Source organism: Pyrgilauda ruficollis, unplaced genomic scaffold (genome assembly GCF_017590135.1).
Source record: "Pyrgilauda ruficollis isolate IOZ18807 unplaced genomic scaffold, ASM1759013v1 scaffold15, whole genome shotgun sequence".
Lineage (NCBI taxonomy): Eukaryota > Metazoa > Chordata > Aves > Passeriformes > Passeridae > Pyrgilauda > Pyrgilauda ruficollis.
In genome coordinates, this window is record NW_024513654.1 from 18412281 (window position 1) to 18429791 (window position 17511).

The 17511-nt window shown below is 43.1% G+C and overlaps 1 protein-coding gene across 1 annotated transcript; it reads right to left on the bottom strand.

Annotated features, from left to right (window-relative positions):
* Positions 1-90: 90 nt before the first annotated feature.
* On the bottom strand, positions 91-17016 carry LOC121350316 (broad substrate specificity ATP-binding cassette transporter ABCG2-like). The gene is made up of 15 exons (XM_041461551.1): positions 16742-17016; positions 16109-16168; positions 14713-14827; positions 12311-12463; positions 11445-11602; positions 10222-10373; positions 8894-9010; positions 7779-8044; positions 7141-7223; positions 6682-6771; positions 5154-5278; positions 4643-4797; positions 3106-3195; positions 1851-1963; positions 91-973 (listed from the first exon to the last, which is right to left on the bottom strand). The coding sequence occupies exons 1-15, from the start codon at positions 17014-17016 to the stop codon at positions 826-828; spliced, it is 2100 nt and encodes a 699-aa protein (XP_041317485.1). The 3' UTR covers positions 91-825.
* Positions 17017-17511: the final 495 nt, after the last annotated feature.

Sequence of the window (17511 nt, forward strand, 5' to 3'; positions counted from 1 at the left end):
GATTTTTTTTTCAGTGCACAGTGTAAGTAGCACTATATACAGAAAGTGCAGCTAAGAACTGAATCTGTTGTTAAAAAATTCTGCCAGGAGTAAGTATACAAATTTTTATTTAGAAATTAGTAAAGAAAAGGGGCATTCTCTCTCCTCCTTTAAAGTAGTAAATATATTTCTTGCTGTTCAGGGCAGGGGGGAAGTTTTTTGGTTCTTTTTTTCTTAAGTACAACAGTACATATTTATCTTCTTAGGTGAGATGTCTAACACCACTGCTATTCAGTTTTTAATAAAGCTAAAGTTGTTTCTGGAAGTAGCTTCCACTGAGAAGCTACTACAAGTACAACTGTTCTTTCCTGGTAATGAGTGCTTGGTCTCTGTACTGACTTCAAACTCAAATGCATCTCCAACACATTGTGAACGGTCTCTGTCTCTCTTCAGATGTGACAAGCACAAACAAGGGACAATGTATCATTGTATAAATGCCACCATCATCTTCCACCTTTTGTGATGGAGAAGCTCACATGTTCAATGGAATATTTTGTGTATAAGCTGGCCACAGAATAATAATAGTTTACAATATAAAGTTTGATATGTACCTAAGAATTATGATAATTGTATTTTGTTAGGAAAAATCACTTACACAATGTACATTAATGCATTTCTTCTTAAAACCCACAATCCTGTGGAGATCATGCTCCAGAAACAGGGGAACAGGCTTCCCATCTGAAGTCCAGCAAAGTCAGCTGAAACATTTTGGCAATCTCCAGTAGGCCCTAACAAGCTTTGCAGTTTTAACACCTGAGAAGCTGCAGGGCAAGGCAACACAGGAGTCTATGTGAACTTCCTCATGAACCGGAGTTTTGCATAGGCAATGATAAGGAAGATAACAGTCATGCAGAAGAGAGCCACGATGTTTTCCCACATTGCCCAGCTGGTAGGGGCAATTCCTTGGCTGCACAGGTACGCTTCACCAGAACACCTGCAGAAAAGCACGAGGCACAAGTTCATATTACTACGTAGCACACATCTTCAGGTAATTACTTTTATTCCTGTTTTACAAAGATCCTTCTACCCTCAACTCTGCAAAACAGGTGATAAAATAGAGAACCCATCACCAAATAAAACTCAAGGGACAAATCTATATCTCTAGTTCTCAATTTTTTCAGTAGCAACCTAATTGTTCTTTATAGATAACTGGCAATTTATGAGGAAACCTCAGAACCATCTTAAACCATGGTAAGTACAGAAGCATTAGCTTCCCCTCAACAATCACTGGAAGTCCAAAAGCCATGGAAACAGTACTCTAGCACTGTTCCCTGCAAAATATTCAGCCTGCCATCCTTCTAGTACAAATCACAAAATAGTTGCACTGCTACAGCTTAAGGTATCAATAGCCAAGAGTATTTCAAATGGGGCAAAATGGAGCACTGCAAAAGAGATACCTTGGCTCTCTCTGTATCTGCAGGGAGGTTAATATTAAAAAGTTCTGTGGGGGAGGCATATTTCTGATCACAGGTCTACTGCTTTCCAGCAATTCTGTAGCTGTCCACACAGTGCATTTCCATTGGTAAGTTACCCTGGATTTGTTTAGGAAAACTGATCAATTATGGCTAGGTTATCAAAGACAAAACTTAATTTAGCTCATCTGTCTATTTTTACAAGTAAAGTTTCATCCCTACATCACTCTTGGGTAACCGTGGAGTTTTACTGTATATCCTAAAATACATTACTTTGGGACATGTTGTTGAGACTGGCTTGTAAGTGGTTATTCTGCAAATAGTACAAAAATTTGACAGTCAGACTTCCCTTTAAGCAAGCCATCACGATCGGGGCCAGAACCACCATGAGTTACTTACATTTCTTCTGTAATATTGGGGGGACAACTGCCTGTGTCTCCCACTAACACTGTAGCATTTGAATTCTTCTCACCACAGAAGTAGAGATCTCTGTACTCATTCACCTGAAGAGCCTAGGGAAAAAGGAAGACGCCAGATTTCTGCAGAGTTCACGGTTTGCACTGTTAGAACTTCTGTTGAAACGCTTCAAAGGAACTTGATTATTAGAATACACACACCACCATTCTTGGAATCATATGTTCATGCTCCTTTTTATTTTTCAAGCTCTTAGACACTGCCTTTCTTAGCAACTACTCCAAGTTGGTCTCTCAGGCCTTGGCTTCAAAGTTACTTACAGGTTTCTGTCTTGCCAGCTACAAGTTCCTGTTCATCTACATTCACCTGGGTCAATCTACTGATCCAAAAAATCATGTGGCTGCATGCAGATACCCCAGCATCACCACACTGAAGGCATGGCAAAGCCAGCCAAAGCAGGAGGTGAAAGGTTGCCCAGCTCTAGCATCTTGCACTCACTGCTATCTCAGAGGACACTTCCACACTGAGTAACACTGAAAAACCATCTCAGTGATACCCAAATAATGAGGTCTCACACATCTCCCACCCTGCACCAGCTCCAGTATTCATTTCAGTCATTGTTACTTGAAGTAGGACACTATTCCTTCCAAAGAGGCTTGGCAAGGATGCAAACAGGAAATGGAAACACAACTCCCACCTGTAACCTGCTCTATTTGCTGTGTTTCAAGCAGCTGCACCCTCAGATTTCTAGTACCCCAGCTCCTTACTATTCAGAAAAGTCAAATTTCATTTCAGAGGAAGCCACACTGAAGACTGAGACACTAATGCACTATAGTAAATCCTTTAACCAGTTGGAAAGTCATTGTTCCCAGACTGGCCACCCATACAGTAGTGTCTGGAGAGGCTGTACAATACTTGATTTTATTCTAAACCTACTCAGGCTAGCAATTAGTGCCTGACTGGACAGCTTGCTCTGCAGCTGTCCAAGCAGCACTAATTCTGTAGCACAAAATGTTTGTTCAGTCCCTAACACTTCCAGCTCTCACACAGAGTTCTAAATTTCGCTTCCTTTTTGAGGCTGGCTGGTTTATTCTTTTTTTTTTTTTTTTACCATGTTCATGCAATGAAACCAACCAAATCTAGCTTTTAAGAGAACTTCATACTTTATACTCAAAATGTCTCCAGGAAGCAGCAGTGTGGCTACATTACTCAGAGGAGACCAATGCTACTTTCTACTCACAGTGAGGCCGTATCGGGGGATGCTGAAGTACTTGAGCCAGTTCAGCCAGCCCATTACTGAAGGGAGGTTGACTAAGAGGCCAGAAAAGATCTGAAATAGAACAGAGGAGATTGATGAGTCACAAACTCTGTTTACTGCAAATAATACCATTCCTGCACAGATGCTGCAGCTCCCAGCAGAGGTGCACTGGGATTGACAGACCTACTACTGCTGTCATCCCTGTACCCACAGACATGAGTTGGAGCCTTGCAGCACTCCCACACTGCTGGCCCAACAGCACACCCCAGTACTTCAGCTGAACTGCTTGCAAAGAGGTCAGAAAGGTTTTCTACACCCACATGTGAGCTAAGAAGCATGATCGCAACTTCCTACTGAGGAGGACTGTCCTATGGTAAAGGTAGGCAGAGGCTAAAGAAGAGAAGAGAAATGAAAAAGAGATGAGAGACTGGAGAGATGAGAAAGTGGAGAATCAAAACGGAGAAAAATGGGGAGCCTTAAGAGCTGTTATTATTTCAGTCTTCCCCTCTGTCCTACATCTTTCATCCATGCTTTCTCTCATCTGGAAAAAGATTTGCTTTTACTTCTTATCACAAGTGGTTTTCATAGCTAAACATGACACTTCAGCCTCTGCTTCATCACAAGTGATCTCGTGCTTACTCCACTGACTTTCAGGACATGCATGTGTCACTCCTTATACACTGTGACTTAACTCAATGTCCATCAGTTGCCCTTCAGTACACATGCACAATTCTCAACCACAGTGAGCAGTTGAAGCAGTTCACTGTCACTTGGCTTATTGCAAAAGCAGCTTAAATTGCAAACTGAAGAATAAGGAATGTACTGTGGCTCAGTGTATGTACACAGACAGTGACCAGGAATTATCTAACAAGAAATACATAACTTGGTAGATTTTACAGTCAAGACATTTCATCACAAGCATCACCTCTTTGAAAAAGAACTCACAGCTCTCATCTCCAAGAAGTCAAAATTCCTTGCTCTCTCACTTGTTCTCTTCCTTAAAAAAATCCTTGGGGAAGAGTACTGAAGTAATTTCTTGAACCCCAAGGTAATATTGAATTACAAAAAAAAGAGAGGGTTTGTGCCTTTTTACCACTTGGGCAGCAAAAAAATGCAAAAAAATCAACAGTTTATTTATCAATACAGTTTATTTCAAGGCTTTTTCCTTTTAAATTATCTAGTTGATCACTTCGATTTCTAATACTGGAAATGCAAGATTTTTTAAAATCAATCTTTGTAAGGACAACTTAATTTTAAAAAGCAACACGTGTTTGGAGCACACTGTTTGGAAAGCTCTGGTGGCATCATACCTACTGAATTGCACCCAACCCTTAGACTACAGGCTGGCAGAAGTATATCTTTGACTACAGTGACAATAAAATCAAAAGCATGGGGCTGACATGCCACTGGACTATGGGTATTTTAGCCTGCCTAGGGTAAGCTCAAGCCAGTCCTCTCAGCTGGTCTCAGCTCTTCCCTCCCCTCCACCAAAGGAGCACACAGCCCCTAATATACTTACAAGCATCAGGACAAAACAAATGGTGATGAGCAGATTGGCCACAGCCACCACATCCATCCCAGCACTGATAGCCAGGGACATGGCTGTGGCAGTGTAGGACACCAGTATCAGGGTCAGCATGAAGAAGAAGAACCGCCCTGCAACAGCTTGGTATCCTGTCAAAAAGCAGAAAGGTAAGAGTGCAGTAAGCAACCACATGACGAATTCCAGAGAGGTACCCTTGGATTCCTATACAAGACAGGCAAATCAGGAAGAAAGACCAAGTCTGGAGTTGGCAGGAACTTTGCATGCTTCAAAGGCCCAAAGAGCATTACCAGAAGACGTCGTCAGGCAGGTCCCTGTGTCAGATTGCTGGTGTCTCTGCCCCTGCCCCAGAGTCCTCCAAAGTTATGATGCCAAGCACTTAAATCAGCTAAAGGTTCAAGTAGCAGTATGTTATAGATACAGGAATCTGGCTAAGTCAGAAATGTCTTGGAAGACAACAGGTTCAATGAAAGCATCAATTCTTTACCAATCATCCAGTAACTGATGCATGAGAATATGATGGCTGGAGTAGTTCTCATGGGCAGCAGATCTCCTATCATCAAGGCCAGGAAGTAGGCAGACACACGGTAATATCCACTGGTGTACTGATGGCTGCGAGGACAGGAAGGAGGGGAGTTGTACAGATTTACAGGTTCTCTAGGAAGCAGGCTCAGAGTGTGTGTTTTATTTCTCCTGATTTGTTTTCTGCTCTTTCTACCACTGACTCCTCTCTATGCAAATTGCTTATATTCTCTGTGCTCTCACTGACACTCTATGAAGTAAGGGCTGGTCTGTCTCTCAGACCCCGCAGTCAAACAGCACACCAAGTGAATGAAACACTGTGTGACTGCTACGTAAAATATAATAAAAAAACTCCTAAGTCTCTTCTCAAAGAAAAAGATCCTTAATACAAGAGCACAGGGAAGCACTCTACACTGGAGGAACACTTCATCCACTGCTAACTCATACAGCTGCTTCCAGGGAAGAAGGAATGATACCCAACAATGGGAAAACACCTTTGGGACATCAACTCACCTCCAGTTCAGGACAATTAAATGTCATTATGATTGTTTTGCTGTTTAATGGAGCTCATGAAAAGATGCTTTAACAGGTGAGGTGCCTAAATCCCCATTGACACAGCTGGTAAACTACACTGGCAAGCATGGCAGACTAGCAAGAAATGGCAGTGTGGGGGAATTTCACTCCTGAGCAGCTGTTAGGGACAATACCAAGCTGCTCTGAGCAGCCTGTGGGTGGACATGTAGATTCCAGGCATAAATCTCCAGTTTCTGTTTTACTGCATAGCATCTGTCTCTCACACTTCTATTGTATGAGCTGGAGGCACCTCCAAACTGCACTTTTAACATATATGTATGTATACATGGAGTATACTGTATCTTCATGCATTTACATTACATATGTATACACACATACAAAAACATATATGTATATATATATATAACTATAAAGATATAATACATAACATTATAAGTAAATTACTATATTTCATTATCTATTAAGTACTTATAACAACGTAATAATCAAGCACATCCCTCTAAACACAGAGATGCGCTTGATTATTAACAAGCTCTTGTAAGCCAGAGAGCAGCTCCCTTCATCCCTTGTAAAGTTTTTCCAGGAACTCTCCCTTCATTTTTGCACAGTCTTGCCACTTTAGGACCATTGCAAGACTGTGTGTCAGCCCTCGTGAGAAAGAGGGCAGGAAGGATTCACAGTCTGCAGGATTCACACACAGACCTCAAAACCAGCTGTTACCAAAACTGGGTAGGAAAAACAGTAAGCTGTCACATAGCAAGCAAGTAAAAGCATTTCCTCCTTCCCCCAGCTCTTAGTATTTCAGCTCCCTGCTCTACAGACTAACTTAGCATTACTATTACAATCTCATGTTGCAAGGGAGCAATCAAATCTTTGGTGGCAATAATTTCGTTCAGCGTGTAAGATACTGCCCCATCTCATTCCAGGGTATGAGACAGTCCAAGTGCCTTACTACTTACACAAATAGTTTCTTGTCTCTGATGAATAGCTCAATTGCAGAGACACTGGAAAAACACTGGTTTGTAGTGACAAAAAACAAGGATCCAACCCTAGAAGGCAAAACAGAACAGTGGAAAAGTGAGGAAACAACCAGATCAAATAGTGGCAGCCTCAGACATCATCATACCATCAAGTCAGTGCTTTTCTCTGTCCATAGAATGGAGATACTTAATTGTGCTACTGTAAATCTTAGCTGTATCCTTTATCTTCCCTTTTACACCCCCTTTGTACTTATGTGCAAGCCTGACAGATCTATGGCCCCTTTAGTACCCCTGGCAATTCTATGCTGCAGTGCACTGAGACTTATGAACCCAACCCTCCTTTGTATTTCAATTGGATTCCAAAGCCTTCCTTCCCTGTGCCTCAAACCTGTCTGCTACAGACAGACAAATCAGGAAAGCTTTGGCTTTTTATCTTACCGATTCTGAATGCCACTTCGGTCCAGTTTTACACCAAAAAAGATAGCACCCACAACCAAGGCTAGAATTACAGTCACTGCAATCTGGAAGTGGGAAAAAAAAAAGGTAAAAGGCATCCTTCACATAAGTAAAAAAAATAGGAACTAACATTATCAAGTCATATGCAGGGCTTAAGATTCACATCTCCCTAAAGCCCTGCTCTTCTGAGGCAATGTATACCTATGACACACACAATTAAAATCCTTATAACAGTTTTTCAGATTTTATCCTCTTCACTTTTTTACTTTGCTCTTTGGCTAGGAGAGTTTAGTAGAAACATGCTTATAGAATAATCAAGTTTAGATTTTAAAGTGAGGCACAAAATTAGTATCACCCTAGAAGATCCCTATGTGACCCAGAGAATGGAGCACTTTTCCCCCTACCCCAATCTTCAGTGCAGTAGTTCTTATGCTAAACTAAACTGGAGATTTTTTCCAAAAGCCACAGAAGTAGCTGAGCATCTCACTCCACTTAACATGGCAGTGGCAAGGACTTTTCTGTTTCCCTAACTGCCTTTGAAAACATGTTCTGTCCTAGAAACTGCAGATTATGGGATTGAAAGCAGCAAGAGTCTGAGACTTTTAGCAATTGTTACCTACTTGTGCAATGGAGGCCTGTGGGTTCCTGATGAGATTTTTCAGGGAACGCTTGGAGACCCAGTACAGCTGAGTGAAGAATCCATTTGCATAGGTGATCTCATGCTCCTGCTTGGATAGCCTCTGCTTGCTTCCCCGTCCAAGCTCCACTTTCCCCAGTGCTTCCTTTGTGCTCTGATACAGGCTCGAGCTGAGATACTTCTGGTGCAGCACATCTACCACACTGCTATCCACATTGTCTTCTGTCACTCCATTTTCACTGCTCACTTCTGAGTGAGAAAAAGAAGATATGGCTTGTGATTCCCTATGAACCTGACTTTCAGATATGGCCCATCAATAAGCTCAGCAATTCTGGAGGCTGAAGAAAAAGGGCAGAAATGCCCAGAGAATTTGAGTTGTTTAAGCCTTAGTTGTTAGCCCGGAGTTTAAGAGGCTAGCTTGAGTTTTGCTTACATTTTTAGTTGGATCTACCTAATCTGCCCATTCTTTCTGGCACAAAATGGTCATATTCTTGTAACATGGCACCAGAAAAACCTTTGTTTCATTGAATTTGGGAAAAATCAGTGTTTGCTCTGATTCACATCACTTTGGTGATGTGAACAACTGTGTAACTGCTTTAGAAAATCTATTCCCTTACAGTCCTTCAGTCAACAATGTGCTACATGATCCCCAAGTAAGTATTTCCACACATTTCACTCACTATATTGGTAGAAAATTTGTTCTCTAACAGTTCCTATCTCTTTCACTCTCCTGTAAATCCAACACTCCCTTCACCTATCTACCTAGTCTTCTCTGCAGCAGCCTCTTATGTGAAAACTTATCAGCTGCCTCTTGGGACTAAGCAGTTCTAGTTTTTCCAGTCTTTCCCTCACAGGCTTTTTAAAAATGTTTGGTATTTGTCATTGCTCTCCTATACTACTGAAGTGAAAAAAATCCATTTAAAAAGTTTTCTATCTCTTTAAAGAAGCCCAAAACAAACTATATCTATTAGTAGGAACAATGAAAAGATAATGAAATGCCCTTAGACTCAAGGAAACCCAGAGAATAAAAGCTTGCCATCACCACATACAATTTCCCTTCTATACTAGCCAGCAGTGGATTTCTCCTTCACAATTTACCTTGTCCTGTGTCCACAGGTCCATGATCTTCCTTGTTTGCTGCCACAGCAGTTGAATCACCATTTATGACATCAAGGAAGAAATCAGCTGGATTATTGAAGGGTTCACATTCATATCCTAAAATAAAAAAGCCAGAATAAATCAAACCAAAACCACACATGCAACGTGTTTGCATTGCACAGGGCACGCCTCAGAAGGTCAGGTCTAATACTATATCACTTTTCCATAACCCTGTTACCAGAAAACTTCACTGCTTTTCCTAAGTGTTACTTTACAGCAGTAGATGGAAAGGATTTAGGAGATGGTGAATCCAGGGTATCTGAAGAACTTCAAAGCTGCTTATTCACTGATTTCAGGTGAGGAGGAATCTCTAACTTGCTTCTACCTCAGCTCAGTATGGACAACTCTTGCCTCCTTCCCAGAGCTGTCCAACCACATTTCACTCTGAAAGACACACAGTTCCTCAGCAGAGGATCCTGGATGTTTGCTCTACAGCCTCAGATATTTCTTCCAGAGGCTCAACTCTTGTTGGTGTTTCCCTGGTCACAAGGATGAAGAAGGGCTGCCCAAGAGCAGCTTCTTATAATGCAGTTCTAAGTATGGGACAAGGAGGAAATTAAAAACAAACAAATCCAAAGACACTTCTATACCTTCCCTGAGAGAAAGGAAGTGGGCTACTAAGAGGAAGAGCTGACACAGAAGTACTGGCATTAGTTAAACCACCTCCATTAAAAAGCCAGGGAAAGCTTACAATCTAATGTGTCCACAGCTGCATCTAAAGATTGGAAGTTCACTCCACATTCTCTGTTCATTACAGTCAGACATCCTCACCCTGCTCACTTGAAGAGAGGGCAGCCACTCAACAGTGCAACTATTAACCCATCTTAAGACATACCCTAATTCTGTCCTCTTGGTTGCCCACCTGCATTCAGCATAGAGCATGTTTTTGGATCAATCTGTACAGATTGCTGCCAATCTGCAGGCTGTGGTTTAAAAAACACTGGATCTGCCACTGAGGCCTGCTACAGCTACAAGCATTATCTTGTCTGTTGGACATCATGCTTATACATATCCAAGTGATTCTTGATTTTTGTCCTCATGCAAGGCAAAACAAAGGCAAGAGAGAGCCATGGTCTCTTGTCTGAAAATTTTTAAGTTTCTCATTCTTTTTCCTGTTCTAACATAACACTGCTTAGACTGTATGTGTACAGTCTCTAACATCCTAGTGATAGAAAAGCAAGGACCTGTTATCCCATGCTAGGGCAAGAATCTACACACAAATTTAAATCATGAGCCAGTTGCTTTCGCTCTTGGCATGCAAGACTTACCGACAGAACTGAAGTACTCCAGGGCATGTTTTGCAGGACCGTGGTACAGCACCTTTCCCGAAGCCAGTAATGTCAGACTGTCAAACAGCTTGAATATGGAATAACGGGGCTGATGGATGGAGAATATGATGGTTCGCCCTCTTCTAGAGAGCCTGACATAGAAACAAAACATCTCTTAAGTACACCACACTTTGAATTTCAGGAAGCCAAACCCCAAGTATCAAAATCCAAGACAAATACTTGGCAACTTCTCAAGGTCTTGACCAGTAAAACCTTCTCTCCCTTCTCTCCCTTCTCTACCACTGTATCAGATGCTGCCTGCAAGACAGCACCCATCATTATAGGAGACCATCACTACAGCCCAGGTAGCCAAAGTATGATGTTGTCTGTAGCCCAAAAAGACTGAGGCCACATCGGTGTATAAACCCCCCTTACATGTTTTTTATACCAGATGTCAACTTGACTAACTGGAACAGACCTACTGTGCTCAATGGCAGTACCAGGTGGTGCTTATCAGGCTGTGGAAGTCTGGCAAGCTGACATTTCTCTTAGCCCTTCTGCTGAAAATTTACTCTGAAGAAAATTCAAACCAAGTTTTCCTCAAAGCTTGTCAGATGCTCTTTCAAATGCTTTAGCACTGATGCCCAACAAGGACCCTTGATGATCAAAGACCTATATCCACAAACCCCAGACCAAAGCAATCCCCACAAGCAAACCAGACAACATGCCACAAACCTAGAAGCAGGATTAGAAAGTCATTCTCATTAAATAAGTCTCTTTCATCCTCCCTGCATGTAACTTTGCTCTAATTGTCAAAGACACCTCATCTCCAAAACATAGGACACTCAGGGTAAATTTGCAGGTGAAGTTTTATCTGAGTTCAAGACTGTTGTTGGGTAATAGACTCAGATGGAAGGCCAAGAAATTATGATTACAAGGCCTGACCTCCCAGTCCACCCTTTGTTGTGGCAAAGGGAAGCTGTCCAAGCTACATCTGCTTTTTGGGCTCCAATCCAATGCTTGCTGTGGAAAGATTCCCATAAGCTTAAAAAGGCTTTGGAAGAGACCCAAACAAATAATTTACCACTACTTCTGAGTATATTTGTCTAGTTTTTATGTTTTTGCTTTTTAGAGGAGCACTAGAACTACTCAGTCATAAGAACATTCCTTTTTTTATTAATGAGTTGACAACTAAATTGCAACACACTGAAAAACTGACTTACTTCTTCAGAAGGATGAGGACTGCATTGGCTGTGCTGGCATCAAGGCCAGTTGTTGGTTCATCCAGAAAAAGGACTGGTGGCTCTGTGATGAGCTCCATCCCAATGTTGGTTCTCTTCCGTTCCCCTCCAGACACTCCCCGGATCAATTCAGTTCCAACCTGCATGCAGAAGAAATCAGATATTTGCAACAAGACCCAGTCAGTACATGCTCTGCAGTTGTGGGCTTTCCACACCTAGCAGCCATTTTCACTTTCAGAGTCCCTTTAATGAACTCTAGGACCAAGAGTAGGTGAGTTTGACCCTGTGTGAGGGATTGTGTAGCAGTATGCTAAGCCTGATTTTCAGAGGTACCAGGTGCCTTACGATTTCAGGGAACAAGGATGACACTGACAAGGAAGAGACAGAGTGGGGCCACAGCATTCAGAGGAAGCATTGGTGTGTGGGGATGCCTTGTTTTGGTAGCTTGCCTGTTAATACAAGGTCTACACAGAACTTTTCCATCAAAGACCAGTTTTCCACCCCTCAGAGCTTTCAGAAATGAGAAAACAATTTTCTTGTCTGGTTCCACAAAGCCAGGAAGTGACTGAACAACTTTCCAAGATGCAATGACTAAGCGACTCTTTCCCTTCTGAATTTATACAACATGCTGGATATGGCCCAAAATCTTCCCCTTTTAGTAGCAAATACAAATACCTCTCTCCAAGCTCCCTCCTGAGCTGGAGACTGATTTCTTGCATGCAATATGGTTTAGTCAGGTTCCTGTTTGTCTTCCTGCAACTGCACTACATACACCATACTGCCCAGAGACAAGTCGTTCAATTTCCAGAGGTAGTAGGATTTCTGAGAAAGGTGTTCTTGCTGCTCACCTTAGCATCAGCCACTTTGCTTAATCCCAGCTCATTGATTATCTGGGTGACTCGTTCTTCCTTCTCTTTAATGCTGATGGAGCTGGGGAGTCGCAGCGCAGCAGAGAATTGCAGGTTCTCCCTCACCGTCATCGTGCCCATAACAACATCATCCTGAAAGTACAAATGGACAGTTGGAAAGACTCCTCAGCTGCTGAGGGGGCACAGGAGTCCCTTAGTGGCAGTTACTGGATAAGTTGTTTGCACACTACAGTGGAACCCAGACTGAAGGACAACTCCTCCTTCAAATTTTACACGACATGAAATTCAAAGTCCTTCAGTAGCAGTCAAGGGGAGACTGTAGCCCTGCAGGCTCCACAGCTTACACCAAGCACCCCCTCAGCCTGCTTTCAGGCTGAGAAGTTCAAGTGCAGGCAGTGCCGGTGTGTACTGCACGTGCATTTTTCTTACTAGCCAAAGTGAGGCAGGGCAGGGAGTGATTTTGCAGAGTTAAATTTCTGTGAGTCCAGTTAGAGCCAAAGGACATTGCTAGTGCTCAGTGCTCAAGGTAGAGACACTCAGAGTCAGCTCTGTTCCAGTTACAAGCCATACCTCGTTGTGGTCCAGAGCACCTGCTGAGTTCAGCTGCCAACAAGGAGCTTTCCCCAGCTCCTCACTGGCAGCAGTTTCTCAGAGAAGCAAGAGTATTGCACCAAAACACTCCTGCCATGTCTCAGCTATGTACAACTCTTGGACCTAAGACTTTATTCTAAGGGTTACAAAATCTTCAACAGTCATGTGCACGTTAAGGGAGAATCAAATCTATTCAGCTGACAGACCTCGGCAGCCAACAGCAACCTGCAACAACCATGAGCCAAGTAAGAGATTTGTCATCAGGTCCATTCAGAACTCCATCATCCCCACTTTGGTATTTGTACCAATTCTGTATCCTACAATATGATGAGAAAAGGGCTGCAGCACTGGGTAGCTGCTGAGAAACATGCCTGTTACATCAGCCATCTTTGGAAGACATCCCCTAAGCAGCAGGGCAGCAGATTCTTGCCTGTTTTGGGACTCTGCCCACGTCAGATGTAGTGCATCACTTACCACACATGATATACCAGTCAACCATGTTTGGCACTGGGTTTAACAGAGGAAGACAAGAATGTGCTGCTTTGCTGCCAAAGATGGTGTAGGCATTTCAAACCTTCACTTCCCTTCCCACAACCCCTCAGCTTCTGCCCCCAGCCTCCCATTCTCTACTCTCAGATCCACCAATAGAACTGCTGGGTCACTACACTGTGAAACTGTTTAGTTTCACTGGAAACTAAACTGTGAATTTAAGCTTAATACCAAATATAACCAGCATGACACCTTCACTCTCAGCATGAATGGAGAGATCACCAGCAGTTTTATAGGGATAACATACAACTTAGCATGCCTATATGCTTATCTGCATAAAAATGATCCTATAATTATGTATTTAGGACTTAAGTGTTTGTAGTTTTTGTCCCATCTTTATTGATCCAGGGAGTACTACATGGAGTGGGAAGGGGGAGAGACCATTTAACGTTTCACCAAGTTGCTTATAATTTTAAAGTTATGTCTGGTTGCTTTGGACATTTGAGAGACAAATGTCTCAAACTGGGACCACTTGTGAGAAACTTCCTGGCTTTTCATCAGCCACTGAGGATTTGGGGATCTCTGACCTGCAGGATCAAGATTTAGCACCAGTCTCATCCCATGGATCCTGTGGAGCCCCCCAGCTGGCAGCTTTCAGCTGCCTGCGTCACATCTGCCTGCAGTCAGAATCCTGGATGGTTTCCAGATTTGGCTGCTCATACGACTGCCAAGAATCCCCTTCTCCCCAAGCTCCCCAGGGCTTTGAGGGTCTATTATTGGTCCAGGCCTCCACCCACTTCCGCAGATTCAGCTGGCTTTTCCTGCCTCTGAGTGGAATGAACCTCTGTCACAGCCAGCTAGAATCAGAGGAAGAACAGCAGGGATCTATTTATTTCCTAGAATTATTGTGTGATAGTCTGAAGGTACTTCTGCCAGCTAGAACTGCTTCTGAGTTTGGCAACAAGAGATTTTGGGTGTCATGGTTTTTTCCCTCCCTTTTTAAAAAATCTTTGCTAGCACTTCAGGGCAGAGCCCAAAGGCCAAGTCACAGTAGCCCAGCAATCTGGACATCCATGTGGCTGTGGGAAGACAACCTCTGCTCTTGACTAGGCTAGCAGTAACAGTTTGATCTTATTGTCTTCCATATCCCAGATTAAAACTAAAAACTGTAACAGTGAGTTATCAAATTAGGCTCTGTAGGGATCACTGAAAATTACCTAAACTAGTCATTGATGCTTCCGTCATCTTATGTGGTCTTCCATCCCAAGGTTTCCCAGGCCTCCAGGAAGGCAGTTACTCACCTGCACAACATATCCTGAGATGCACTTGAAATTTGGAGGTTGTGGGATGCCATCAATAAGCACTTCTCCAGACAGACCTGCTGGGTCCTTTCTGGCAGCCAGCACATCTAGGAGACTTCAGACAAACATCAGGCATTAGGTTTTGCAATAACTGCTGCTTTTACCCTTGACTGGTTAAGTAGCACCAGCCAGGACTGAGTTACAGCCTGCTCACAGTGTGCTGCAAACCAGAGAGCACAGGAAGGGGCTTCCCCTGCTCTGTAAGCTGCAGCTCTTTGTACAGAAAGTCTGGTGTACATCCAGGATTTTCCAGCACACGGTGTGCCACAGCAGTATGGCAGTGTACAGACGCTCACAATTCACAACAGTCAACCCCCTACAGACATAAACTTGGTCTGTGTATTTACAGATAACCTAAAATGCACAGAGACAAAAGCACCCTGCTGAGTTGTTGCAGGCTGCTCTCCAGCCAGGGGAGCACTGAACTAACTCCTCTTATCTCAAGGAAATTAATCCATATGGGTGCAAACAAGACAAGATTTAAGATTAATTCTACAAAGTAATTTTTTTTTTTTTAGTGTATCACTGGATATTCTCCTTACTGCCAGTGCAGAGACCAGCCTGTCTGCCAGATAAGTAAACTGCCCTGATGAAGTGCTGCTCTTGAAAGCATCCTGATTAACCAGCAGTCTCCTGAGAAAAGAAGATCAATGGTCACCACAAAGACAGACCTCTGTGAACCCTGACCATATTTCTGAGCGTTTGACTCCTAAAGTCAGTGAGTGACAAAGAGCTCTCTTACGACAGAGAGAAAACAGCATTAACACTGGATGGAAATAGTCTACATGGCATTTCTTGTGCCTTCATCCAAACAACTCAAGAATGTGTGCACCCCCACCAGCAGGCCACAGCCAAGCTGGGTTAAGGAACCAGAGCATCCTACAGACTACATTACACCATATCACTGTCAGTTGTCACAGAAGGGTCTGCCCTAGCAGCTTCAAGAAAGAATTGTTACAGAGAGTTCAGAGGGGGTGACATCTTCCATGCCCCAGGGGAGCTTGTCCCCATCCCCACCCCATTATCAGTGAGAACAGAGCCTACATCTGAGCTCCAGACACCCCAGTTCTGCCTGGTATCTTAACTCAGGCCACCACCAAAGATGACTGCAGTAATATGGAACACCAACTGGAGCAGATAAGGCGTGTGACACAGTCATGGTGCAAGAACTTCAGCAAAGCTGACAAAGGGGAAGGAGGTCAAGCTGCATCACCAGGTTTCTCAAAGGCATGCAAAGGTCTAATCGTGCAGATACCTCACATCTCCCCGAACCCTCAGAATCCCAAATATACTTTGAACAGCTGACTGTCCATTCAAAAGAGCAGAAGGTACTCACGAAGATTTCCCACTCCCTGTTGGCCCCAGGATAGCATTCAAGCCTGGTTTCATAATGCCACTGGAAGAAGGAAAGAGCTGTTAACAAATAAGGATATTTACAAGGACCACCCATATGCAGATTTTAGTAGATGTGAACAAAACACTATTGAAAGAAAAACCTCAGAGATTAAAAACTTCTTAAATCTGAAATCAATAAGCATTTTTTCTTTCTGTCCCAGACTGCCAGTCAGAACAGAATGAGAACTGGACATAAAAAGCAATCTACGTAAGACAGAAATTAAGTGTCTTCCCTGCTCAGCAGGGTCTTGAAAAGAAGCAACAACTGCTCTCTGTTGCTCATTTCCTCTGACTGCACCTTGAACCATAGTTAAGGGAACCCTCAGATCTTCTGGCCAAAGAGTTCACACAAGTTTGGTCCTAATTTGCTCAGATCAATAACTGAAACTGCTTCAGCTATATCCCAGCTATTTTGCCTAAAAGCAAATCAAAGTGCTTACATGAGCTGCTGACTGGCAGGAGGGCAGTCATTTCTGTATCAGCACAGCTGGATCTGGGAGGTGACACAAGGTCACTGGTTCACAGCAGCAGATTAATTCCTACCCTCTAGTATTTCATTTAAGCAAACACTTACTTAACATTATGAAGGATCTTCTTTTCCACGATTTTCCGTTTACAAAGGAATCCACTGGACTGCTTAACGGAGTACTGGATGTTATGGAAACTCACAACAGAGCCACGAGGAGATCGGAGGGACTCTTGTGTTGGAATAGAACGTTGGAAATTGCCCACTCCTTCCTCTTCTCCAGCAGAAATAATGCTGTGATCGAACGTGTCCGACATCATGTTCTTGTTACACAGGCCAAGCTCCACTGCATGGAGGTCACTGTTGTTTTGAGCAGTTCCCATCTGTTGAAACAAAGAACAGAGAAACACGCAGGGAAGGAGACATGTGAACAAAGGTTTCTCCAGAAAGTGTATTGGAAGAGCAAGTTCATGCACACCACACCAATTGGTACACATGCCAAGTTTCCAAAAGGATGGACATCCGCACCGGAAGACATCCAGTAGTCAGTCCCCAAAGGCACAGAAACCCACAGATTTAGAACTAACCTTTAAGAACAAGAAGTATGCTCTTGAAGTAAATAACACTTGCTCAAAGGGCATCTAATGAGGCAAAAGCAAGCCTACCTATGATGCTCACCACCTCTGGCCACACAGTCAGTACTACTAACGGAAGCTGTTACCACTTGAAGAGACTCAAGCTCACCTTCTTCAGTCATAACAAGCTTACCCCACTACCCCCCAACAAAGGCAGCAGAGAAAGCCTATTAATGAACCCATATAAAGAACCACAGCAACAAAAACGTTTGTGTTTATGAAAATGAAGGCCAGCCACATGCA